The sequence below is a fragment of the Protopterus annectens genome, chromosome 8.part0, assembly GCF_019279795.1.
Source record: "Protopterus annectens isolate FY-2018-M chromosome 8.part0, PAN1.0, whole genome shotgun sequence".
In the NCBI taxonomy this organism is placed as follows: domain Eukaryota; kingdom Metazoa; phylum Chordata; order Ceratodontiformes; family Protopteridae; genus Protopterus; species Protopterus annectens.
Window position 1 is genome coordinate 813778934 of NC_056741.1, and position 25231 is coordinate 813804164.

At 42.5% G+C, this 25231-nt stretch overlaps 1 protein-coding gene across 1 annotated transcript in view; it reads left to right on the top strand.

Moving 5' to 3' along the window:
- USP11 (ubiquitin specific peptidase 11) overlaps positions 1–25231 on the top strand; it is a 3313221-nt gene that overhangs the window by 2129138 nt on the left and 1158852 nt on the right. Inside the window, exon 15 of the mRNA XM_044080280.1 lies at positions 13706–13800. Within this exon, the coding sequence (XP_043936215.1) occupies positions 13706–13800 (95 nt within the window). The remainder of the gene's footprint in view (positions 1–13705; positions 13801–25231) is intronic.

A 25231-nucleotide genomic window follows, 5' to 3' on the forward strand; every position in this document is an offset into this window, starting at 1 on the left:
TCATAGTCCATGGGGCCTCCTGTCTGATCTCATCTGTCAACCTGTCCATCACCACTGCAAATAAGAAAGGGCTCAGAGCTGATCCTTGATGTAATCCCACCTCCACCTTAAACGTATCTGTCACTCCCACCGCATTCCTCACCAATGTCACACTACCCTTGTACATATCCTGTACCACTCTTACATACTTCTCCTCCACTCCCGACTTCCTCATACAATACCACAACTCCTCTCTAGGCACCCTGTCATATGCTTTCTCTAAGTCCACAAAGACACAATGCACTCCTTCTGACCTTCTCTGTATTTCTCCAACAACACTCTCCGAGCAAATATTGCATCTGTAGTGCTCTTTCCTGGCATGAAACCATACCGCTGATCACTAATCACTATATAATAATTTTAATTTTAATAAAATAATTTTCTTGACTGATCTAAAAAATACTATTCCCTGGTCACTTACTAGAGCAAGGCAAGATGAAGTAGGTGAAGGTCCTTCTATGTCAGGTTCCAAAAAAACAAACTGCCATGAGACTTCAGTCTCATCTAGTGTTAAACATCATTTTCGTCCTAGATTACAGAAAGATATCACATACATCTGATTTCTGGTTCCCATGTTACCCCATTGTTAGAAATTGCCAGGATTTAGTACAAATGTGTTGTTAATACACAGCTTGCTAAAATCTGTTGCAGCTTCTGGAAGCCATCAAAAGTCCAGTCTTCCAGAGTAGGAATTAGTTCACACCAAAGACAATGCAGAAAGCTTTTTAGTACAGACTTCGTGTCTGGCTGCATTGAGAATTGTAAGATTTGATCTTTATGGCCTAAGTCAGGCAATTTAATTTCAAACAATTTTCAAAGTTAGGTGGGTTGAGATTATCCTCTTCTCTTCCAGTATCCTTTTAAGACATACACATTTATACGGTTACAATAATGCATGTGTATTTCCTTTTCTGTCCAGCAGGGCACACTGTTGGCACATTCTTAACACAAGCAACTTTAAAAATACATTTTCAACATAAGCATCTGTACAAATCAGTTTGATATACAAATAACATACAATTCTTTACTGACTTCCATCTAGCTGTACTAGCATATGTTGCACATCCACTACCCTGCTTCTCTTGGCATAGCTGGCCATACCTTACATCATCACACCGGCAAAAACTATTGACAGCAACCTTGTAATGCTATAAATGAGTCAAGGTAGTAATAACCACTTTATTGTAAACTAATAAATTGGTTGCATGAGTGTGTTTTTCTTTCAGACAGGGCAATACCATGACGGATCCTAGATGCATCTCTTGGTGTATACCCCGGAGACTGGTGCTTGCCCATTATATGAACCATGCAAGTATCCAGTCGGCTGTCTACAGCAGTTCTGTAGATACTGCCAAAGTTATATTACTGATGTTGTATATAAAATGTCATAATATGTTTTGAAATTAACCATGTAGGCTTTTTGGTTATTTAGCAGTGCCTTGAAATGTGGTATTAAAGTGTTGTGTGTTCCATTGTGACTGTTCAGGCAAGAAGCATCTATATACACTGAATGGCAGAATATTCCAGTTATCCAGTTGTTATAAAGATTATGGACATAATAGTGTACAAGTGTTTTTATCTTTTAGTGTTACTCCCAAGAGTACTTTAGGAAAGCTATTGGCCTGTTATGAAGAGGGTTTTTTCACTGACAAGAGGTATTGCTTTAACATGTTTTGCTTGTATGTGGTCTAGGATAAAAAAAAAAAGCTAGGTAGGATCCAACTGACCTTTTACCAAGAAGTTGGTCACCACGACAATGCTAGTCATCCTATCTATCTGATCTGACTGATGTTTTTGGGCCACTTCTTTGATCTGAGATGGAAAAAGTACTGCTCCAGCCTCAAGCACCTCTAAAATTTTGCCTTCCATAATGAACCAAAACAACATTGCTGCTATTGAATATAAAATTCATAATATCCTTAAAAGTCAGTAATTTTGGTCTTTTCTCAGTGCCTTGGGATGTGATTGTTAAAAAGTATTCTCTGTTTTGGCTGTTCATGCAGAAAATATACAACATGGTAAATGTCATATCTCTCGGAACTCATTTGCTGCCATAGCATTTGGACGCAATCCACAACTTCTGGAAGCTAAGTGCTTCTACTTGATAAGTTGACTGATTTGTGATAGCTTTCTAGCTCTAGTTCATATTTAAAGACATTTTAGGTATTTAGTGCTCCTTTCTTGTTACAATTTCTTAGCCACTCTTTTGGTTTTCTTCATCTTTTGGTGTTTCATGGGGTTTTCCTATTCTTGCCATACTAAAAAAAAATATATATATATATATATATATATATATATATATATATATATATACATATATATTTACTGTAGTTCTTGAATAGGTACTTACATATATTACATATATACATGTACATATACTTTCTTATGTAGCAAGTATTTGGGTTTTCTTGCTGGTTTCTACTCATGCTGTGCTTTAGTGTATTTGTGTGTTTTTTTTTTTTTGCTATTATTCAGTTAGGGATAAGGAAACTGAGAAAAGTTTCAAGGAATGCCAGAATTGTGGCCACAGGATCACACCCCAGGATGCCCATGACTTGTGTATATTTATCTGGAGGTAGATCACTTACCTGTGGAGTTTTCTTTTTGCCAAGTCTTTAGCCCAAGAGCCCCCTTGTACTGGAGAAACAAGCTACTTATTAAAGGGCTTCTGCCTCCTGAATCTGAGTCCGATGAACTTAAAAAATCCGGAATAAAGACAGGGCGAGAGAAGAGAAAGACTTTTAGAGGAAGAGGAAATAGGAATATATTACCTCAACCTCTGTACTCAAAATTGGATAGAGAAGCTTCTCTTTACACTAATTCAGTGACTTCAGCTTTTCTTTTCTGCTCCAGAAGATTAGGAGCTCATAGTTATCATGGGCAAGTCCCTTAACAGACTCAGAGGTCAAACTTCCTCCAAATGGGAGTTAAGACATTTCACTTCCAGACCTCCTCATGCTGTTTCATTCTGATTCCTAGGATCCTTCAAAAGTGCTTTATATGTTGAGTTGGATCATATGATGGGGGCATTCTGAGGGCTCAGATCAACATGAGTCCTTCCATCCCCCTCCTCAGCAAAGGTGGAATACACAGGTCCATCTCTTAAGTACATAAATATCAAGGAGATGCTTGCCCTAATCAAAACACTCAACTCTCTGAACCATCTTTGATCCCTGGGACCTCTTCAAATGGTTATAGACAATATCGCAGTCATGTGGTACATCAACAAGAAAGGTCAGTCCAGTTTGTATCCCCCTTTGCAGACTAGACATGTTAGCCTGGGATATAGCTTCATAGCACAGTCTCATTCTACAGGCATCTTCCATTCTATCAGAGCAAAATTGTGTAGGAGGCAAACTGAGCTGGACCAGGACAAACCCAAAGAAATGGAAACTGGATTGGGGATCTTCCAAGATTTGATCCATCTGAGGAAATTCCTCAGACTTCTTTACTTCCCCTCTGAACAGTCACCTGGCAAGATTCTGTTCCAGGACTCCGTGCAAGAAAGTCTGGAAGACAGATGCCTTTTCTTTGGACAGGAATGTTCCTTTATGCCTTCCCATCCTTTCCCCTAAATCTAGGACACAACTGAAGATTCAAAAGGAAGCCTCAGAGATCATTGTGATGATTCCCTTCTGGCCCAGGCAACTGTGGTTCTCCCTTCTTTTGGTCCAGGAACAATTACCACAAGCTTCCTCACAGACTGATCTACTCACATAAGAACAAGTGTGTTTGTTACATCTTGATATCAGTTGTCTTCAGCTAACTGCCTGTAGAATAGGGTCTTAATTCATGTTGGGCACCTTTTTATGGAGGACTTGCAGCAGGTACTAATGGGGGCAAGAAAATCTGCAACTAGAAAATCTTGTATTAGCAAATGGAATAAGTTTTCTAGTTAGTGCCAACATAACCAACACACATTTGCTACCGGATCCAAGTCCTCCTCCCACCATTGCGATGCTTTCCACACCTTGAATTGGTTGGAACTTCCTACCTATCTGTCCTACATTCAACTTTCTATTGCCCATAAGCTCATCTTCAAACCTTCAAATTGTCCTACACTCCTCCATCCTCAAAATGCATCAGCCCAACAGACTACTTCGGTCCAACAGTCCGAACCTCCTGGAAGAGTACAAGCCTGTACGTACTCCAGGGACACTTCTATTATCTTTCTCCCTAGTACGACATTCGAACCACCTACAACCATTCCATCTTTAAGAACTTGCTCCATTCCCACCTCTTCTCGTTGAGAATGCTCTTGTTCTCATCCCACCTGACTCCCTCCACTGCACCCCCTACTCTCCTTCATCCTAGCACTCATCTCCACTATTTCTATCCACCTTTTTCTCTTTTGCTACTTGTCTCACTTCTTTATGAGGGTAAGCCTTGCAACTTAAGTGCCTTGTTCTTAATATTTCCTAAATATGCTTTATTAAAGTACACTCCTCAAATACTCTACTATTCATGTACTGTTATTTTTTATGTCCTTAGAATACTCTTGACACATCCCACAAATGTTTTCATTATCATTTTGTTTTTGCCTTACTGTTTTTATTCTTAAACTATGTGTAAGTTACAAACTGTTGATTTTTATTTGAGAGCTATGTCTAAATTGCAAACTGCTGACTTTTTTATTGTAGAACTGTACAAGGAGCTTTTCTCCCCAGGCCTCCATTGAAAATGGGTTCATTTTCAGCCCAATGGACTTTCCCAGTAAACAAACTGCAAAATAAAAATATAAAATAAATAAAATGTAGGAGTAGTTATTCTCTGGTTTTATAATATTTGTACAAATTATTACCCTGTTTATAATATTTGTATGAATTATTACCCTATGTCCTTTCTTATTCCGCTGTCAAGGTTCATTTATGTGCCATTTCAGCATGTCTTCCCATGGTTCCTCTTCTTTTAATGCAGTCTCATGTCAAAATGCTCTTGAAAGGGGTTTTGTATATGAGGCCTCCAAGACAACAGATGACCTCTCCTCGGAAACTTTATATCTCATGTACTTTGCAGAGGAAGTTGTCTTTGTCTGCATGACATACCATAGACACAGATACATCTGTAGTTTATTCGGTCAGGTACTGCTTCCAATCTTAGATGAGCAATTAATTGCACCAATGTCTCCATAACTATTTTGTAAATGTCTTTATAATGGTTTTCTCTCAGCTTGTATTGCAGTAGCTGTTTTATAATCATTTTGTATTTTGAATTCTTTATATTTGCTATACAATTGCTGATTTTGTACTGTGGAGCTTTTCTCCCTAGGCTTCTGCTGGAAAGGGGCAATAGCTCAGATGGGCTATCCAGATTAAAAAAATGTCAGATAAATAGTAAATTAATCCTGCAAATCCCAGGAGCACAGCAGCTGCTGTTAAAAAAAAAGACAGAAAGCTGTGGAACTGTTTTCCACTGTTTTTGTTTTTATTGCAGAGAGGAGGAGAATTTAACACTCCCCTTTCATAGCAAAACAAAGCAATTAGATCAGTTAGGAGTTTCTTTTTTTATTTATTTTATTTTTTATTTTGCATTTGTTTGCCGGGATAGTCCAACTGGACACATGTCCATTTACAGTGGAGGCCCGAGGAGAAAAGCTCCATCAAGTTATAATAAAGTCAGCATGATACAAAATGTTACCTATTGCAAAAGAAGCATACATAGATATAAAATGGAGAGCAGCATGTTACTAATAAATTGCACAAACAGTGCAGCATACTGAGGTATTATCTTGATACAACAAGTCTAAAAGAGAGCATAGAGAAACAACATATTACAATTACATTTGGTTTAAAGACAGTTGTCACCTCTTCTGACTAATTTACATAAGCAGCATCATAGTATTGAAATGCTAAGCTTTAAATATTGGTTATTTTTAATAGTTTATATGTGAAGTAACTTAAATATAGTATCAAAGATTTCTGTGACATTTGGAGAAAAGTCAGGAGATATTTTTTATTGTAAAGTATCAACACATTTACCATTTTCAAGCCCCCCCTCCCACACACGACAGAAATGCCGAAAGAGAGAGAGGTGACAACGCTATCAACTAGATGCACGGATACTGTTCATAAAAAGGTCTTTTATGCATTTTTGTGACATCCTACCAGACAGGGATGCATATCTGTTACACACAGATTCATGGTAAGGGACTCCCATTTACTTTGAGACCGTCCTTACAGAGGTAGAGTCCATGAGCATTTTCTAGTCCGCAAAGGAAATGTGATCATTGATGGCAACCATAATGTGCAGCTGAATTTACTCTGACATACATTTGCTATATGCCCCTGCATTAAAAATGTTAAGAAAAGGAAATCAGAAGTACTTTAACTGTGTTTAAATGCACAAGTCTGACTGTGTGTGTGTGCATGTATAAATTTATGTATAAATGTATATAAAGTACATGTGTGTATCACATATCTTACATGTATGTACAGAAATGTGTTTGTGTAACGGAGAAATAGATTATATGCTTATGTGTGTACTTTGTCCTTTAAATGAAAACTCAAAATGGAAATTTGTGTAATTGTATGTGTACATGCAAGCAAACACACTCATGTATAAAATTATGTATGTAGCATGTGTAACAGTATGTGGGATGCAGTACAGTGTGAATACATCTAGAAAGAAATATACAGTACATATTTTTGCAAGTAGTCGCACATGGACTGACATATGGGTGTGTGCACATAACATTTATATACAGATGCACACAAATATATATAAACACAGACTGGGCACGTGCATTCATGTGTGTATTATATAATTGTCATCATCCTAATCAACCTCCTTTTCCAACTTTCTATGTGCCGCAAATCTTTTTCACCATAGTAGTTATTAGCCTATTCACTGTCACACCTTGGCATGTGTTGTAAATGCAGTCTTTGCAAATGTCTTTATGGCAGTATTTTTTTTTCTTTGTATTGCTAAGTGTATTAGTTATGTTTTCCACTGTTGCCTGGGTCATGGCTAAAAAGGGTCCTAGGACCAGTTCACTTTCCTGGTTAACAAAATGTGAATAAATACAAAATAGAAAAAAGGGAGTTGAACATGACAGAAATAATTAAGGAACTAGTAAAGCATGTTTTAATTCTGCTTCATTCATGAGAAAGAAAAACGCATCCCACTGAAGGCATGGGGAAGTAGCAGACAGACTTACTTTGGAAGGTAATTCCAGGCAGTGTCAAGGCTCATTCTTCCAATACCGTGTCTTCATCTGTGTTGTTTTAGAAAGAGTTGGATTCTAGAAGCAGCCGCTTGATCTTTTGTACATACCTTTACAAAGCACTACAAACTAGGTTCCTTCTCCAGGTCTAGGACAGGCTTTGCCAAGGCCGTTCTCCATGGACTCCTGTGGACTGTCATCCTTCTTTCAGATAGTGTAAGCTATGGTAGTCTACCAATAAAGCTAAGGCAATTGCAGCAAGAATTACTTTGATGAACACAGGGTATGTTTACTTTCACAAGTGTACTAACATTAGTTGTTCAAATGATCACTGCTGAAATAGCCGCTCACTCCCTCTATCTCCCTTGTTTGGTGTATTTTTTTATTGCCGGGATGAGGTGCTTTGTGTTTGTTTTCCTTGTTATTGATCTTGTTAGGGCTGTAGCCTTCCTCCCTCAGTTGGTATTAAAGCTGTGAAAGGCTTGGTGCTCAAACCACTCTCCAACCCGGCTCGAGCTGACTAATGGCTTGGGTGTGTGGAAGATGCCTTTGAATCTTTGGAAGCTGTCTGGCTGTTACATACTTAGCAAGAAATAACCCATATAGCTACGGTTGCTGCAGCATTGATTATTCAGACATCTACTGATGTCCTTCAAGGATGCATCTGCAGTCCTTACAAATGGGTTGTCCTGTCGTCAGGCAGCCCTTCGGTTGGCCGGATTCCAAAGTCTGGGTCTGGCCTCGGCTGGTATCGCACTTCACCCGACGTCATCTCTGCTGGTCTTCAGGTATAAAGGCATCAGCCGACGCCATTTTCCTCAGTCTTTCTTGCCGCGTGGCGCCCGAAGCAGAAGCTGTTCGCAAGTGCCGGTCGGTCAGATCCAGAGATTACTACTACCGAATACTACTTCGAAGACTTCTAAAAAGCTAAGTACCCTGTTGGGGACTCTTTCTTGCCTCAGCCGATGTCAGAAAAAGTGAATAACTGTTTAACTTGTGGGAAACAAATACCTCATAAAGATTTCCACTCTTACTGCTTACCTTGTTTAGGCCCAGACCACGGCGTAGCAGCCTGTTTAGCCTGTGCTTCTTTCAACCGCCCGAACGCTTAGGCGCCGGGTCGGAGTTTGCTGAACAGTTTTTCGGCTCAGATTTTGCGTACATTATGCCGTCGGATCCTCCGACTTCTCAAATTAAGAAACGCAAAGAAAAAGACCGACACTCGCGGTCCGCGGTTTCGGCCGAAACCACGGTTAAGCAAACCGCGAGTGTCTCGGTTTCGGCCGAAACCGAGCAAACGGGTCAATCTTCAGCCGAATCCATGACTACTACCGAGGCCCCTGCTACCCTAGTTGAATCGGCCTCTGAAATTTTGCCTACTAATGTGGTTTCTCTAGAATTATCGGACACCATCCCTTTGGATGTCTCTACCCCAGCACGTGGTGCTGCTAGGCCTCCTGCAGCCATGTCTATAAAGGCCTTTGCCAGGGGTAAAGCAGCCAAAACTGATAAGTCTGTGCCTGTTAAGCCCCCCTCTCACAGGCCCAGTTCCAGTTCCCAAATGCTTACTCTGGCAGAGGATCTCATCTCTTTAATAAGGGGATCCCAATCTTACCCAGACAGGGCCTCTCAACCTCCAGAAAAGAGACCTAGAGCAGAGCCCCCTGAGCCAGTGTCCTCAGATGACTCTTCTGATGATTCAGACAATACAGACCATCCAGAGGCTCCTTTTTCTACTTATGAAGATTCCGATGCTGAAGAATCTATACCTTCTGCCTCTCCACCAGAGGAATTTTCCTTTGGGGAAACCTTACATGCCATGAGAGAGCAATTCCAATGGCAGGGCCAAGATTTCTCAGATTCAAGAAAAAGGCTTAGGACCTTTCTACACTTACCGCAACATAGGCCCTTAGCTATATCTCCAGTTCTTCCTGTTGTGGATGATGCATTCAATGATGCTTGCACTGCTCCTGATACTTTACCTCCAGCCCCTGCCAAGCCCGATAGGTTTTACAGGGTACCGGACACAGGGTACCGGACACTCATCTCCACTTATACAAGGCTGCTTTTGCAGATCCTGAGACTATCTCCCAGGGGCCTAAGGCAGTAGCCTCGACCTCAGCGAAAAACCCTCTCCCTTCTGAAAGGGAATCCAGGTCCTTAGAGAGATGGGGTAAAAAAGTATACACCTCTGCTACTCTCTCAGCTAGAGCTTTGAACTGTCAGTTTCATATGAGCCAATACCAAGAGTTTATGCTTGATCAGTTAACTAAGAAACTGTCCTCTGATGATTCCTTATATAAGAAATATGTTTTAGAAATGGTGAATAACATTCAACAGGTTAGTAACCATTCTTTAAAATGTGGCTATGATGCACTGGAGGCTTCATTTAGATCAGCCATGACTGGCACAGTTATAAGAAGGCATGCATGGTTGAAAGAGCAGGTCTTACCGGATCATGTTAAAACAAAGCTATTAGATGCTCCTATGGATAAGGTCAGTCTATTTGGTCCTCCTGCCCAACAAGTAATGAAGAAAATGGAAGAGAAGGCAAAATCTGTACAAACAGTTAAAGATTTCTTACAGGTTCAGCCCCCAAGGTTTAGCAGGAACTGGCCTTCCAAAAATTGGTCCTTTCCAGACTCCTCTAAATCTCAGAGAGGCAGGAATAGACGCTCCAGAGGCAGAAATCAATCCAGAGGAGGTGCCTACAGAGGACGCCAGTGGCAAGGCAATAACCAACGAGGCACAGACACAACCACTACCACTGCAACAGGACAATCACAGTGACTTGGCTCTGACACCGCCTACCAGGGAACAAATAGCAGCACCCTTAGGCGGAAAGTTAGCCTTATTTTCAAAAAATTGGCACTATATCACAAGAGACAAGTGGATTTTGCAAACTATAGACCAAGGCTACAGGTTTCATTTCCACACCTTACCAGTAAAAAGTGGAATGCCAAACCTACCACCAAATCAAAAGACAGAAGCTCTAAAACAAATAGCTCAATTAACAAAGATGAGAGCTGTGGAAAGGGTACCACCTACAGAATAGGGCAAAGGATTTTACTCAAGACTTTTCCTAGTACCAAGAAAAGAGAAAAATTGGAGACCTATTCTCGACCTGTCCGCTTTAAACACATTCATCATTGTTCCAAAATTCAAAATGCTGACCTTACAGCAACTTCTTCCCATGCTGGGCAAGGAGTGTTGGCTGGTGACTCTAGATCTCAAGGAGGCATACCTGCACGTCTCCATACGACCAAATTGCAGAAGATACCTCAGATTTCTTGCAGGATCAGAGCATTATCAATTCTCAGCATTGCCCTTTGACTTATCTACTGCGCCCAGAGTGTTCACGAAATGCCTGGCATCAGTAATCGCTCATTGCAGGCTACAGGGAATCCAAATTTACCCATACCTGGACGACTGCCTGATACAAGCGGACAACAAAAGAAAGCTGACACAAGACTTACAAAGAGTCATTTGCTTACTACAAGCCCTGGGATACACAGTCAATTTAAGAGTCAAGACTGATACCATCCCAAACAAGAACATTCTTGGGTGCAGAATTGGACACAGTAAAACAGATGGCATTCCTAACTGCAGAAAAACAAGAACAACTTCCTCTTTACTTCTTGGCATTAACAAAGCAGAACAAACTAACAGCAAGGAAAGTTCTGCAGGCCTTGGGCTTCATGGCATCCTGCATAATCCTGGTCCCCCATGCCAGACTGCATATGAGAAAGCTACAGTGGTACCCAAAGAATTTATGGTCTCAACACAGGCACAGCTTAGAAACCGAAATACCACTAATCCCATGCCTGAAACAAGAATTCCTATGGTGGGCTCAAGCATGCCAGGCAAACCCAGGTTTGTCCTTCCACAACATTCAAGCAAGCCAAACCATCACAACGGACGCCTCAGACCTAGGTTGGGCGGCCCACATGTTGGACAAATGCATTCAAGGCTTATGGACTCCAGATCAGGTGCACCTGCACATAAATCAAAAAGAAATGCTGGCAGTAAAACTAGCAATCCAGAATTTCAGACCATTCCTCAAAGAAGGCCAATTGATGATAAGGACAGACAACACCACAGTCATGTGGTACATCAACAAACAGGGAGGCACTCATTCATACCCCCTATGTCGAATGGCTCTGGACCTATGGAATATGGCGCTGAGCTACAACTTTCAGTTACAGGCAATATTTGTACCGGGAAAAGAAAACATCCTAGCAGACATGTTAAGCAGAACTACCTCGGATGCTCACGAATGGATGCTACACCCCGACATCTTCAAGGCCATCACAAAGAAATGGGGAATGCCACAAATAGACCTATTTGCATCCCCACTCAATCACCAGCTCAAGAAATTCTGCACAAGGACAATACCACCCTCTTGCTTGGAAGGTGGACTCTCTATCCTTCAGTTGGAAAGGCCTGACAGCATATGTATTCCCACCTCTTCCTTTGATGCACAAGGTACTACTGAAAATCAAAGAGGAACGTCCAAGGATAATTCTGATAGCTCCAAATTGGCCAAGACAACATTGGTATCCATTGCTGAGGAGCATGTCTCGGGGGGGAACGTGGACACTACCCCTGATTCCTTTGATGTTAACTCAGAGCGACTACAACATCCTGCATCCAAACCTGAAAACTCTGCAACTGACTGCCTGGAACATTACATAGGCGCAACTAACCCAGATTTATCCCAAAGGGTTAAAGACATTATCCTTGAGGCCCGCAGACCCTCAGCAAGAAGGAACTATGCAGGAAAATGGAAAAGGTTTGTCATTTGGAGTACTGAAAGAGGGAAAGATGTGTCAAAGATAGATATTGCCAACATCCTGGAGTATTTGGCAGAGCTTCTCCATACAGGCCTGTCCTATTCCTCCATCAAGATACATGCATCAGCTATTTCTGCAGAATACAGCTTCGATCCCCCTGTCTTCTCACATCCTCTACTCAGGCAGTTCCTCAGAGGAATCAAGAATGTAAAACCTCCTAGGAAACCACCATTACCAGCATGGGACTTGAACTTTGTGCTAGAAAAATCGACACTCCCTCCATTCGAACCAGCAGCAACAGCAGATCTTCAACACCTATCCTGGAAAACTGCTTTCCTACTGGCAATTACTTCAGGAAGAAGGGTTTCGGAACTGCAGGCCTTAATGGCAGTACAACCCTTCCTAATCTTCCATCTAGATAGTGTCCATGAGAACTAATCCTACATTTATGCCTAAGGTGGTATCCAGAGTGTCTCTAAACCAGGCAATCCACCTTACCTACCTTCTTCCCCAATCCACAGAACAGGGGGGAAAGACTGCTGCATACCTTGGATGTACATAGACAGTTGCGCTTCTACCTGGACAGAACCAAGGGCAATAGAAAGACTGGCCAGCTTCTAGTAGCTTAGGCAACAGGAAGGGAAGGAAAAGCAATTTCCAAACAGACAATCTCCAAGTGGATAGGAAATTGCATAAGATTCTGTTACTCCTACCATGGAAAGCAAATTCTGCAGAACATAAGGCCTCATTCTACAAGGGCTACAGCCACTACCACAGCTTTCTTACGAGGAGTGGCTACCAAGGACATTATTGAGGCTGCTACTTGGACCTCCGTGCATACATTTGCCAAGCATTATAACTTACCTCTATACTCTAGATCCCGAGCAGGGTTTGCCACTGCTGTTTTGCAAGGGATCCTAACTACACCATAATTCTTCTTCCTCCTCCCCTAGTTTGGCTATGGTATTCTACCCATTTGTAAGGACTGCAGATGCATCCTTGAAGGACATAGTACAGTTTTGTACCTACCATAAATGTAGATGTCCGAACAGGATAGCATCTGCAGTCAGGATTACCCTCCTCCTTCCCTCTGTGGTACTCCTAGGGTATTTACCCACCTAATAGCTAGCTGGGGGGGGATCTCTTATGGTGTATTTGTTTGTATATATGTACATACATGCTTATTTTTGTGTTTGCCTTCTACTTTTTTGGAAACATTGGCATTTATCCAAAAATTTAGCTTACCAAGAGGGCAACTGGCATCTGGGGCAAGAAACACTGAGGAAAATGGCGTCGGCTGATGCCTTTATACCCGAAGACCAGCAGAGATGACGTCGGGTGAAGTGCGACACCAGCCGAGGCCAGACCCAGACTTTGGAATCCGGCCGACCGAAGGGCTGCCTGACGACAGGACAACCCATTTGTAAGGACTGCAGATGCTATCCTGTTCGGACATCTACATTTATGGTAGGTACAAAACTGTACTTTATGGTAAGTTTATTTATGCAGCTGCACTTTCTCATTTCCCAAATATTTGCTAGTTAACTTGAATTGCTTCCTGGGAAATGGGGAAAATGCTAATTTATTATTACTATGATGCGTTATCTGCTTAAAAAAAAAAAAAAAAAGAGTACCTATAAAGAAAAGTACCTGAAGGGTACATCCATAAATGCTGAAATCTGATGAAGTAACCAGATCTTTATTTTGATAGATGGTTGTTGCTGACGTCTTCAGTCATAGATTCTACAAGATCTTCCCAATGGATGAACCTTTGAACTGTATCTTGGAACGAGATGACATTTTCATGTAAGTAGGTAGCTAAGTATTTATTGTTAAAAATTTAAAAGATTCTGATGGGAAAATATTTTCATAGTTGTCTGTTTAGCTGCTAGACTGCTTTCATACTTAACTGCTCGTTTATATCTAATGAAAGTGAAAGTTCATAAACTTTTTAACCTGTTCTACATACTGCTGCCTATAAATATTTAATGTGCAATTTGTTTATATTTGTTACAACCAACTGACAGTGGCACCACTGAAGTTGTGGTAAAAGATTTATTTAGTACAAAGAAGCAGCTTCCGTCTGAGTTTTGAAGGCCTTTAAACAAGTAGCTTAGACCAGATTCAAACTTTTTTAAAAAAATACTGTTTAGTGGTAATATTTTTTTTTTAACTTTGTCATCATCATTGCATCTGATGATGTCATTTTCATTGTTCCTCGACCTGTGGGTTTCGGATCTGATTCTGCTGCTTACAAAAGCTTAGGCTCCGAAGATCGAGCTCATCCGCTACCCATAATGCCTCACTCCCCCTGATTACCTCCAATCTCATTTGCCTCTCTTAGGAGAAGCATCGCAGTCCATTGTCTATAGCTCCAGTGAGAGAACAAGTTTTTTCTTCAGTCATAAGTGAGTTTCTTTTTTAGTGTGGCCTCCCTTATACTCTTCTGTACTCTACCCTCTGTGTTTCTCTCTCTCTCTCTCTATATATATATTTATATATATATATATATATATATATATATATATATACAAATATATATATAAATATGTATGTATATATAAAAGCACTACTTTAGTTTTTGTCTGTTGCATCTGCTGGCACACTGCTGATGGGCATTGCTGTCTTTCCTTTGTAAAGTTTTTGGGATGTCTGAGAAACCTGCACTTCCTGTGGGCACAAGATTCCCTTATCTGATGCCCACAGGGAGTGCATATATTGTCTTGGTCCTGCTCACCTCAAAGCTTCCTGTACCATCTGCGAAGACTTCCATCAGAGAACACTAGTGGACAGGAGGAACAAGCTTATTTTCATGGGCTAAGACACAAACACAAACTGGATCCGTACTACCAAAAGAAGAAGCACCACAGTGTATCCAACTGCCCAAATAAATCCTGCAAGCATGATGAATTAACGTACTGTTTATTCCAAAAAACAACAAATCACATAAAGCGCTTTTTGTCCCTATATAGGAAGTGAAAAGTCAGCTGGATCCTGAATCAGCAGGAATCAGCTGCTCTTAAAGTGGTGATTCAGGAACCAGCTGGCTTTTCACTTCCTTTTCACTTCCTATATAGTGTATGGCCTATGTTGTATAATTATCTGAAGAAGTTGGGCTATGTGGCCTGACGAAAAGCGCTTTGTGTTTTTTTTGTTTTTTGGAATAAACAGTACGTTAACTCATCATGCTTGCAGGATTTATTTGGGCAGTTGGATACACTGTGGTGCTTCTTCTTTTGTTATTTTCATGGGCCTTTTACCTCCTTTGGCCCTGTCTGCAGGTTCTTCTTCTTAAGGGGCTCAACCCCCTTTCAGAAAGCACCAAGAATATAGGGAATGCAGAAAAAGTTCCCTGAGGAAGTCTGCTAACTAGTCTTCGAATGATCCTCCAGCCAAGGCTCCTAAGGCATCGGATCCCAGAGCTTTGGATCTGAATAAGTCCACACTGTCCTTTCCTCGGCCTTGAGCTCCTTTGCCTTTGTAGCTCACTCCTACCGCCGGTTTGCATCATAAAGAGAAGTCCCTGAGGATCTTGTCCAGGCCACCTTCCGGAGCATCTTCTGTCAGGTCTACACACAGTCTTTCTCAATCAGAGGAGGGCAGATTGATGAGGCAGTTCCTTCAGACACAGATCCAGATGGGAGTCTTACCAGCCCCATCCCCTACCAGGACCATGGGCAGACAGTCACCCTTTGGACCTTTAGCTCCTTCTCCAATCTGACCTGCTGCTTTGAAGCCCTCAGATCCAAATGCCCCAAGAGCCAAGGTGTCTGAGCAGGTAGTGAATCTCACTTCGACCACAGTACCTTCTCTGACTCTCTTGGTCCTGAGCATGTTGGAGCAGAGAGGCTATTTGTGCCAAAGCCCCAACATCAACTCCGAGGGGTTGATCTTGACTCCATTTTCAGAGCTGTCACTTCCCCTTGTAGCATCGGAGTTTGACAGCTTTGCCCCAGCTTCTTTGTCTGAGCAGAGAGCTGGGGATGTTTGGGCATCCTCTGTCCTGGTAGTTTCTGCTCTAGGAGGAAGATCTTTGTCTTCTCCGGCCCATTCTGCTTTCGAGGTGGTAGAGAGGGTCTTCTCCATGCTCAGAAGATCCTCGGCACCCGCCCTTTCGGATCCACTTCACCCCCTTGGAGACTGTTTGAGACCTCACCACTGCCCCCCCTCAGGACAGCCAGTCCAGCAAAGTCTGCAAGTACTTCCACCATTGAAACCCCAAATCTCTTCCGATGTCTCCCCCGAATGCCCCACTGAGGAAATTCCCCAGAAGAGAAAGTGCAAAAGGAGCCACCTGGATTCCCCTGAAGAGTCTGTTATGAAGGCACCGATTTCGCAGAAGGGGAAGGATCTCCCAGATCTCCACCCGAGGATGTCTCCATTTTATTCATCTTGGAAATCCTGCACCAAAGAGGTGGCTGGCCTTCCCAAAACGCTACCCTGCAGGAATCTGTCCAGCTTGTGTACATCTTGGGTGCCCCCCACTGATGCACTTGTTGATCTGGTATCAAGCAGGGCTTGGAAGGATCCAAACACGGTAGAACCTGTATCCAAGTGAGCAGGCAAAATCCTCAGTGCTCCCCCTGACTGACCCGATTGGACTAAGGGAATCCCGGTAGATGGGTATGGTATGGCTGTTGCAACAACCACCAAGAAGGAGTTAGCCAAGAAAGCTCCTCTATCTGTCCCCCTAACAGGGAGTCTAGAGCTATAGACAGATTTCAGCAAGAGAGTTTGCGTCTCATCTACCTTCACCTGATGAGCCTTAAACTACCTTTCCCATTTTACTAGGCTATAGAGAGATTTTATCAAACCACTCTGTGGCTCAGTCCCAAAGTCCATGTCTGATGAGGAAAGGATCCTCCAGAATGGCCACTCTACAGTCAGTTTCCAGTGTGTCCATGAGGTTAATCCCCCATCCGACAGAGGGCACCTTAAGTGCCGCCAATTCCAGCATTGCCATTAGACGTCCTGCCTGGATGAGGCTGTGACATCACAGAAATTTTCAAGACATCCTTTGTCAGTGCCCCTTTTTTTGACGGATCGTCTTTGTTTGGGCCCACTGTTAGAGAGACACTCTTCCATAGCAAGAAAGATTTAAAGACCCTGTCTGCCATCAAAATGTGTTTTTCTACCCCCCTCCCCAAGAGCCTTCTCCAGGAATCAGTGGGGGAGGGGGGCTGTTCAAGAAATCTCAAGTTCCTTTTCAGGAGTTGCAGGGAGAACATTTTCATATCTTTTTCTGATGCAAAAGAGGGTAAACCAAATGTTCTTCATGTATCACTGTTGCAGTCCTAACATATGGGGCTATCCGTCTCCCGGTAGCCCTCAGTCGACCCGAATACCAGAGTCCTTGGTGTATGACATCGGCTGCCGTCGGTTGTAAAGCGATGTCAGAACGTCAGGTATACAGGGAGGTGGCCAATGCCATTTCCTCAGTCTTTCTTGCCACAGTGCCCGAAGTAGATGCAATTCACACTAGTGTTGGTCGGCCATTTACCTTCTTTTTGCATTCTGACTGTCAAACTGAAGATACCTTCAGATAAGTACCCCGTTGGGGATAATCTTTTCTTGCTTTAACGAATGTCAGATAGTTAATAACCATCTTGCCTGTGGAAAGCAGATTCCGCACAATGATTTTCATTCCTATTGTATAACTTGTTTGGGCCTTGATCACGACGTCCCGAACTGTGAACTCTATGCTTCCTTCAACCTGCGTACCATACGCCGTAGAGCTAAGATTTTATATAAGCATTTCGGAGTCTGGCCTAAGTTCATTGATATGGCGTCTTCTGGTCTCACGACTTCGGATATACTTAGGAAACGCAAGGACTGCGACAGGCCTAGGGTTAAAGCTGCTGATGACGCGCTGGTGAAATTGGTCATCGGCCCAGCGGTAGCTAGTGAGGTGCTTTTGCAGCCTCTACAGTCTGCAGAATTTTAGCCACAGGCCTTTGCCGAGACCTTTATGGAGTCCTCCATGCCGCAGGCTGCTATCTTGTCTTCAGACCGACTGCCTGTCGCCGCCTCAGATGGGTCCAGAGCCGCTATGCAGGCACCGGCTTCTGATGCCTCTTCTCTTCGACATGAGACCAGAGCTAGACCGACTACCTTAGACTTCTGCAGTTGCTAGGCCTCCCGAGTCCCTCCAGATTACTAGTAAACCTTTCAGCCGCAAATCTACCCACAAGTGGGTGTCGGCCTCCTCTCCTGTGCCTCATTCCCAGTTGGTAAAGATGCCTGGTGATGATCTTATCCTTATTAAGGGCTCTCACCCCCCCCCCCCTTCCAAGAGGGCTAAGGGAATTGTCTCCTGATGTTTTGTCTGAATCAGATTCTGTGGTTTCCAGTTTTTCTGATGGTGAGGAAGGAAATTCTCAACTTTTTTCTGGCTTGGAGGATTCTGATGCTGAGGATTCTATCCCCTCTGCCTCCCCTCCAGAAGATTTTCTTCCTTTGGTGATACTTTGAATACTCTTAGGGAGCACTTTAAATTGGAATGTCAGGATTCCCTCAGTCTAAGAAGAGGATCCTGGAATTTTTAGGTTTGCCACAGCATAAACCTCTGGCTATACCTCCTGTTTTGGAAGTTATGGATGATGTTTTCATGGAAAATTCTTTAACTCCTAATTCTGTTCCTCCTGCTCCCAGAAAACCTAATAGGTATTATATGGTTCCTGATTCTCATCAGTTTCTTTTTTGAAACCCTACTGCTGATCCTGAGATAATTTCTCAAAGTCCAAAGGGTGTTAAGGCTACTATTGCTAAAAACCCTGTACCTTCTGATAAGGAGTCTAGGGCATTGGACAGGTGGGGTAAAAAGGTTTATACCTCTGCAACTCTTGCCATTAGATCTGTGAATTGTCTTTTTCACATGCTTAAGTATCAGCAGCATACTTTGGAGGCTGTTAAGGCTAAGCTTGGGGATATTCCTTCCATGTCAGAGAACAAAGAATTACAAGATTTACTAAATTCTGCCACTCTGGTTAATAAGCATTCTCTTCATTGTGATTTTGACACCTTGGTGGCTTCCTGCAGAGCAGCAGCCACTGGTCCCATTATTAGACGGCATGCTTGGCTTTAGGGATCAGCCTCTTTCTGAACCTGTAAAATCTAAATTGCTGGATGTTCCTTTGTACAAAGACAACCTTTTTGGTGGAGGAGGTACTGATAAAGTTGGAGGATAAGGTGAAAACTATGCAAGCTGTAAAAGATTTCATTCAGGTTCAGCCTCCTCCGTTTTAGTAGGCATTATCCTTCCAAGAACTGGTCTTTCCCTGATCCTGGCAAGCTGGTTAGCTCTAGGCCTATGGGTTTCAGTTGTATTTATTTTATTTTATTTTACATTTGTTGACCGGGCTGGTCCAACTGGATATATGTCCATTTTCAGCAGAGGCCCGGGGAGAAAAGCTCCAAGTCAAAACATTAATACACCTTAAAAAACAGAGATACAGGTTTAGCTCAGGAAAAATAATAATAGCATTAACATATTTTTACAGTAACAACAATAAGCAATTAATTACAAATAGAGGGGGTTCAAATTGGGGATGAATGCAGAAAAGTAAGTTTAAGAAAGATATATACAGGATAATTGAAAGTACTAGGTGCAAGTTGCAGCTAGTCGGGTTAGTACAGGGGCAGAGCCAGTGAGTTGAGGTGAGTTATGAGTTGGGATTTGAAACTGGGAAAATAGGAGATAGCAGTAAGGTTGGCAGGAAGGGAGTTCCAGGCTTTTCCTATTATGTTAGAGAACAAGGAATCGCCTGCCAAGTTGTTGGATTTACAGGTTGATATAAGAAGTTTGTTTGAAGAATGCAGGCTTTTGAGGTTGCAATAAGGAGAGTAAGTATTGGGGTGTTGGTAGGTTTGTAGAGGATTTTATGGGCTAAGGAGAGCTGGTGAAATAAGATCAGATTTTACAGCTCAAGCTATTCCAATTGTTTTAAGTTTAAGCAATGGTGAGTTGTAAAGGTAGAGTCAGAGGCAAATCTGGCAATACTTTTGTAGGCCACAGCCAGTTTGGTGAGGTTAGTTTTGACAAATATGTGTAAATAGAGGAGGCATAAAGGAGGGTAGAAATCAGATGGGAATGGGCAATGGTAGTTCTGGCAAGAGGTGTAAGAAATGGTTTAATTCTTAACAGGGAGCCTAGCTTTCTGTTAACTAATTTTATACTGTTGTTAATGTGAGAATCAAAGCATAGGTTGTTGTCTATCTCTACTCCGAGGAGCCTGGTGGAAGGGTCAGGTGATATGTTGGTGCCATTACTATACAAGACAGAGAAGTAGAGTGGTGAGGATTTATGGGTGGAGAGAAAAGGAACAGTTTGATTTTCTTTGCGTTTAAGATTAGACATTGTTTTAGGAACCATGTTTCAATGTTTTGGAAAGTCTTTTTTGTAATAGAGTGCAGTTTGGAGGGGGATGAGGCAGAACAAATCAAAGTAGAATCTTCTGCATATTGTATACAGGTTGCAGAGGGAATACTGGTATGAAGATCATTAATAAAGATAGAGAACAGAAGGGGGCCAATTATTGAGCCTTGGGGGACTCCAAGGGAAATGGGAAGGAGGTTGGCTAAGTTGTTTTGTCAACGCTCTGCCTGTTGTCTGTTATGAAGATATGACTCGAACCACTTTATAGCGCTAGGGTCTATTGCAAAAGTTTTAAGTAAGTTTATCACTATATGATGATTGACCATATTGAAGGCTTTGGATAGGTCAATAAAGAGAGCAGAGGTGAGTATGTTATTGTTCCGGTTTTTGTTGATGCAGTCAGTAAAGGAAAGGCTGAAATGGTGCTATGGAAAGGCTTGAAGCCATGTTGACAGTTGGCTAGTAGGATGTAATTTAACAGGTGTTTAAGAAGTTGTTTTTGGATACATTTTTCCATGATTTTAGCTAGGGGGGAGATTAAGGCTGTGGGACGGTAATTAGAGAGTTTTGTTGAGATCCCCCCTTTATGCAGGGGAATGATATGTGAGATTTTCCAGACTGAAGGAATGTAGCTTTCAGCAAAGGTTCTGTTAATCAGAATGGAAATGAGATAGGCTAATGGTTTGGCTGCAATTTTTAGATACTGAGCAGGAAGAAGGTCAGCAGAAGGAGAGGAGGTTGTAAGCTTGTGGAGAAGAGAATGGATAAGTGATGTTGGGTACTGGTTGAAGTTGAAAAGATGAAATAGAAGTGTAAGAGGAGGAGGACTGAGAAGGAGATATTGGGGGCTAGAGACTGAAGGCATCAGCAGTTTGTTTTGGGTTGTTTTTGGAAGTGTCTGAGGGGCACGGGGTATCAATGTGGCCAGGCTTTAAGAAAGTATTTATTCCTGCCCAGAACTTTTGAGGATTTTGTTGGTTAGCTTGTTGTAAATGGTAGAAGTATTTTCTTTTATCTAGAAGTACAGCTTTTTTAGTGGAGTTTCTTATTTGACGAAAGTTAAGTTGGTCGGAAGGCTCTTTAGTGCTACGAAATTTGCTCCAGAGTTTATTTTTCAGGATAATTTTATGCCTTGTATCTTTTGATAGCCAAGGGGCAGGTTTTGAGCTAATTCTGATGGATCTTAAGGGAGCATGAGAGTCTAGAATAGAGAGGAACTGTGAGTTGAAGTATGCCACAGCATCATCCAGTGGTAGTTGTTTGAGAGGAGACCAATTGCAAACTTTGAGTTCTGTTAGGAAGCTTTCAGGGTTAAAGATTTTATTTGTTCTGACCATTTTGTATTTAGTTAGGTTGGGGGTTGCACTTTTATGTCTGATTAAGTAAGTGCATGGTCACTTAAGTCATCAGGTAGTGTCCCTACTGTATAAGTATGGTGGTGACTATTTATCAGAATTCAGTCCAATATGCTTTCTTTGTTGTTAGTTTTGCTAGTTCTGGTAGGGGCTTGTACGGTTTGTGAAAAAACGTAAAGATTTAAGAGGGTAGGAGGGTCTACTGAGGTACAGGTTTTCCAGTCTATATTGACATGGCCCAGTACTATGGTTTCTTGTGAGAACTGAATAGAAAGCCAGCTAAGGATTTCTTCTAGGGAACTGATATTATTTCCAGGGGGAAGATAGGTGCAGATTAAATAGATGGATTTGTGTGTGTTAAGCTGAGGTGTGGTGATAAGGATTTCGGCATTCCTTATTGTGGGAGGTTTTTCATGTATGACAGTAATTTGCATGCCTGTTTTGTAAAGAATTGCTATCCCTTTACCATTTTTGGCTTTGCGGTCTAGCCTGTAGATGTAGCCATGGGGGAGTGATCTCACTGTCTAGGGTTGCTGGTTTGAGCCAGGTTTCAGACAGGCAAAGGATGCCAAAAGAGTGTATGTCTAGCATTGCATGGAGGTGGGCAATTTTATTAGTAATGCTGTTGATGTTTAGGTGAGCTATAGAGAGATAATTGGGGGGTTTGGAGGGTACATTAGAGCAGGAGGGAGAGGGACAAGAGGGGGTTTAAAGTAGCAGTGTTTGGGCCAGGGTTGGGATGAATGTCACCTGCTAGAAGGGAGAGAAGTAATCTTTTTATTAGCTCTGAGGGTTTGGTGAGGAAGTGTAAGGATTTTCTGTTAACTTGATTAGTGTAGAAAACGTGGAACTTTCTGTGAAATTTTGCAAGAAGGTAGCTGGGTGAAGAAATGTTTGAGAATGATTGGAATGTGTTTTGGGGAGGTGAGCTAGTATGTTGACTGAGGGAGTGTGGTTCTTTAAGGCTAAGATGTTCATATGAGGTTAGAAGGTAGGGTAGTATAAGGAAAGGAAAAAGTGGCAGAAGGGAGGATATGTTTTGAATAAGATGAGATTAGTAGAGGAGGCATAGTGATAGGGAGGTATATGAAAGAAAAGTAGGGAAGTAGAAAAGAAAATGCAGACAGGAAGAGGAGGCGGCTATGGTTGTAATGATGCAGGTGATTAGGTATTGGGTGAAACAGAGGGGAGGGGGTAATGTGTGATTGGCCTGGTAGAGAGGTGGGTGTGGTTAGGGAAGTATAAGTTTAGGAGTACTAGGGGTGTGTGGGAATTGGGGGTAGGGTAGGGGAGCAGAGTGAGCCCGAAGGGCGAACAGAGCGGGAAGAGCCCAGAGGGTGAAATAGCTACAGAGAAAAACAAACTCTAACCGAAAAGAGACAGCAGCTGAGATGCAAGTTTAATACTAAAAAGTTTACCTTATAGTATAAAAAGAAAGGTTTAATGGGCAAGAGAAAAGCTTAGGGAAGAAAACTGAGAAGGAGAACAGGGAGGAAAAGGGTCTAACTATAATGATAACCAGTGGGAGAAAGTATAGTGAGTTAAGCTTATTCCAGGGTGTATATTGCCACCTAGTGGCGACAGGCGAAAAAGGCAACCAGGGAGGATACTATTTGAATGACAGCTTGGTTTATGTCTTGTGGAGAAAAGATTAAAATCCGGAGCGGCGAGAGGGCCAAGCAGGTTGTGGTTGGCTGCTAACACGCTGGAGGCAAGAAGTACCGCTCACAGGTTAATGAGCAAAATAATGAAACCTGGTATTTATCTTGGCATTAGGCTACGTACACAGCACCTTCTGTTGAATAAGGGGATAACTGTACTGAAAGGCAGGTTCAGCAGTAAGGCGTCTTCTCAAGTTAACAGGAGGAGGTGTTCCTTTTTTCAGATCTTCCAGAGGGAAGGCTTCTACCCCTCAAAAGACTAAACAGTAGCATCCTTCTGCTGCTAATTTGGGGCATTCTAAGCCAGCTTCCCAAAGCAAGCATTCTTAATGACTTTGGCCTTCTTGTGCCTACCTCTGCGCACCCAGGGTTTCCTTTGGGGGGAAGGTTAGCCACATTCACAGGGGTATGGTCAACCATCACAGACAACAAATGGGTACTCAACATAGTAAACCAAGGTTACAAGTTTTATTGTCTCACCTTCCCTGTTCTATGAGGTTACCCAGACATTCCCAGCACTCTCAGGGCCAAGGTAGAGAAACAAATTTCTTCTCTACTGACTATGGGGGCTATAGAGCCAGTTCCTGCAAATCAGGCAGGCCTAGGTTTTTACTCAAGACTTTTTCTGGTACCCAAAAAAGGGGGCAGCTGGCGCCCTATTCTGGATCTGTCTATTCTAAACACTTTTCTGGTGATTCCCAAATTCAAGATGCTCACTCTTCAATAGTTACCAATGCTGTGCAAGGATTCATGGCTGGTAACTTTGGATCTGAAGGAGGCTTATCTGCACATCCCAATAAGGGAAAGTTGCAGGCAGTTAATTCGTTTCATGGCTGGGGAGCAACACTTCCAATTCTCTGCACTGCCCTTTGGCTTATCTTCTGCTCCCAGAGTTTTCACAAAGTGCTTGGCACCAACCATTGCTTTTTGCAAGCAGAGGAACATTCACATTTATCCTTACCTGGATGACTCTCTCATTCAAGCAAACTCCCCAGAACAGTTAAAAAAGGATTTGGACTTTGTGAAGAACATTCTCACTTCTTTGGGTTACACTGTCAACGAGGCAAAGTCAAAGTTGGTTCCTACAGGGGAGATTGTTTTCCTGGGAGCAAGTCTGAATACAGCCACCCAGATGGTATTCCTCCCTCAAGACAAAATCTGATGGCTTATTTCAAGAACTTGGCAAGCATGACCCAGCTCTCTGCAAGGCAATTCCTGCAAGCTCTGGGGTTCCTGGCTTCATGTATCCTGATAATCCCATATGCAAGGCTGCATATGAGAACTTCAGTGGTACCTCAAGAACCTTTGGTGTCAACACACACAGGACTTAGCCTTGATTCTTCCCCTTATTCCCTGTCTACAACTGGAGTTGCTCTGGTGGGCAACAGCCTGTTCTCAGAACAAGGGTCTGCCTTTCCGCCCACCACCTGCCAGCCAGACTCTCACCACAAATGCCTCAGATTATGCATGGGGGGGGCACATCTGGAAGGCAGGGGCATACAAGGGACTTGGAGCACCTAACAGATTCATCTGCACATAAACTTAAAATAATTGATGGCAGTGCAGCAGGCCTTACTGGCTTTCAAGGACCTAATCTACCCTGGAATTCTTCTGATCAGGGCAGACAACACCACAGTCATGTGGTACATCAACAAGCAGGGGGGACCCGCTCTTACCCTTTGTGCAGACACCGTATGAAAATATGGTCCTTAGCAGCTTCCATGGGCATACATCTCATAGCCCAGTATCTTTCAGGGAGGCTGAACTCCTTGGCGAATCAATTGAGCAGACATGTTCTGGATCCTCATGAGTGGCAACTGAACAAGATCATTTTCCATCGCATCACT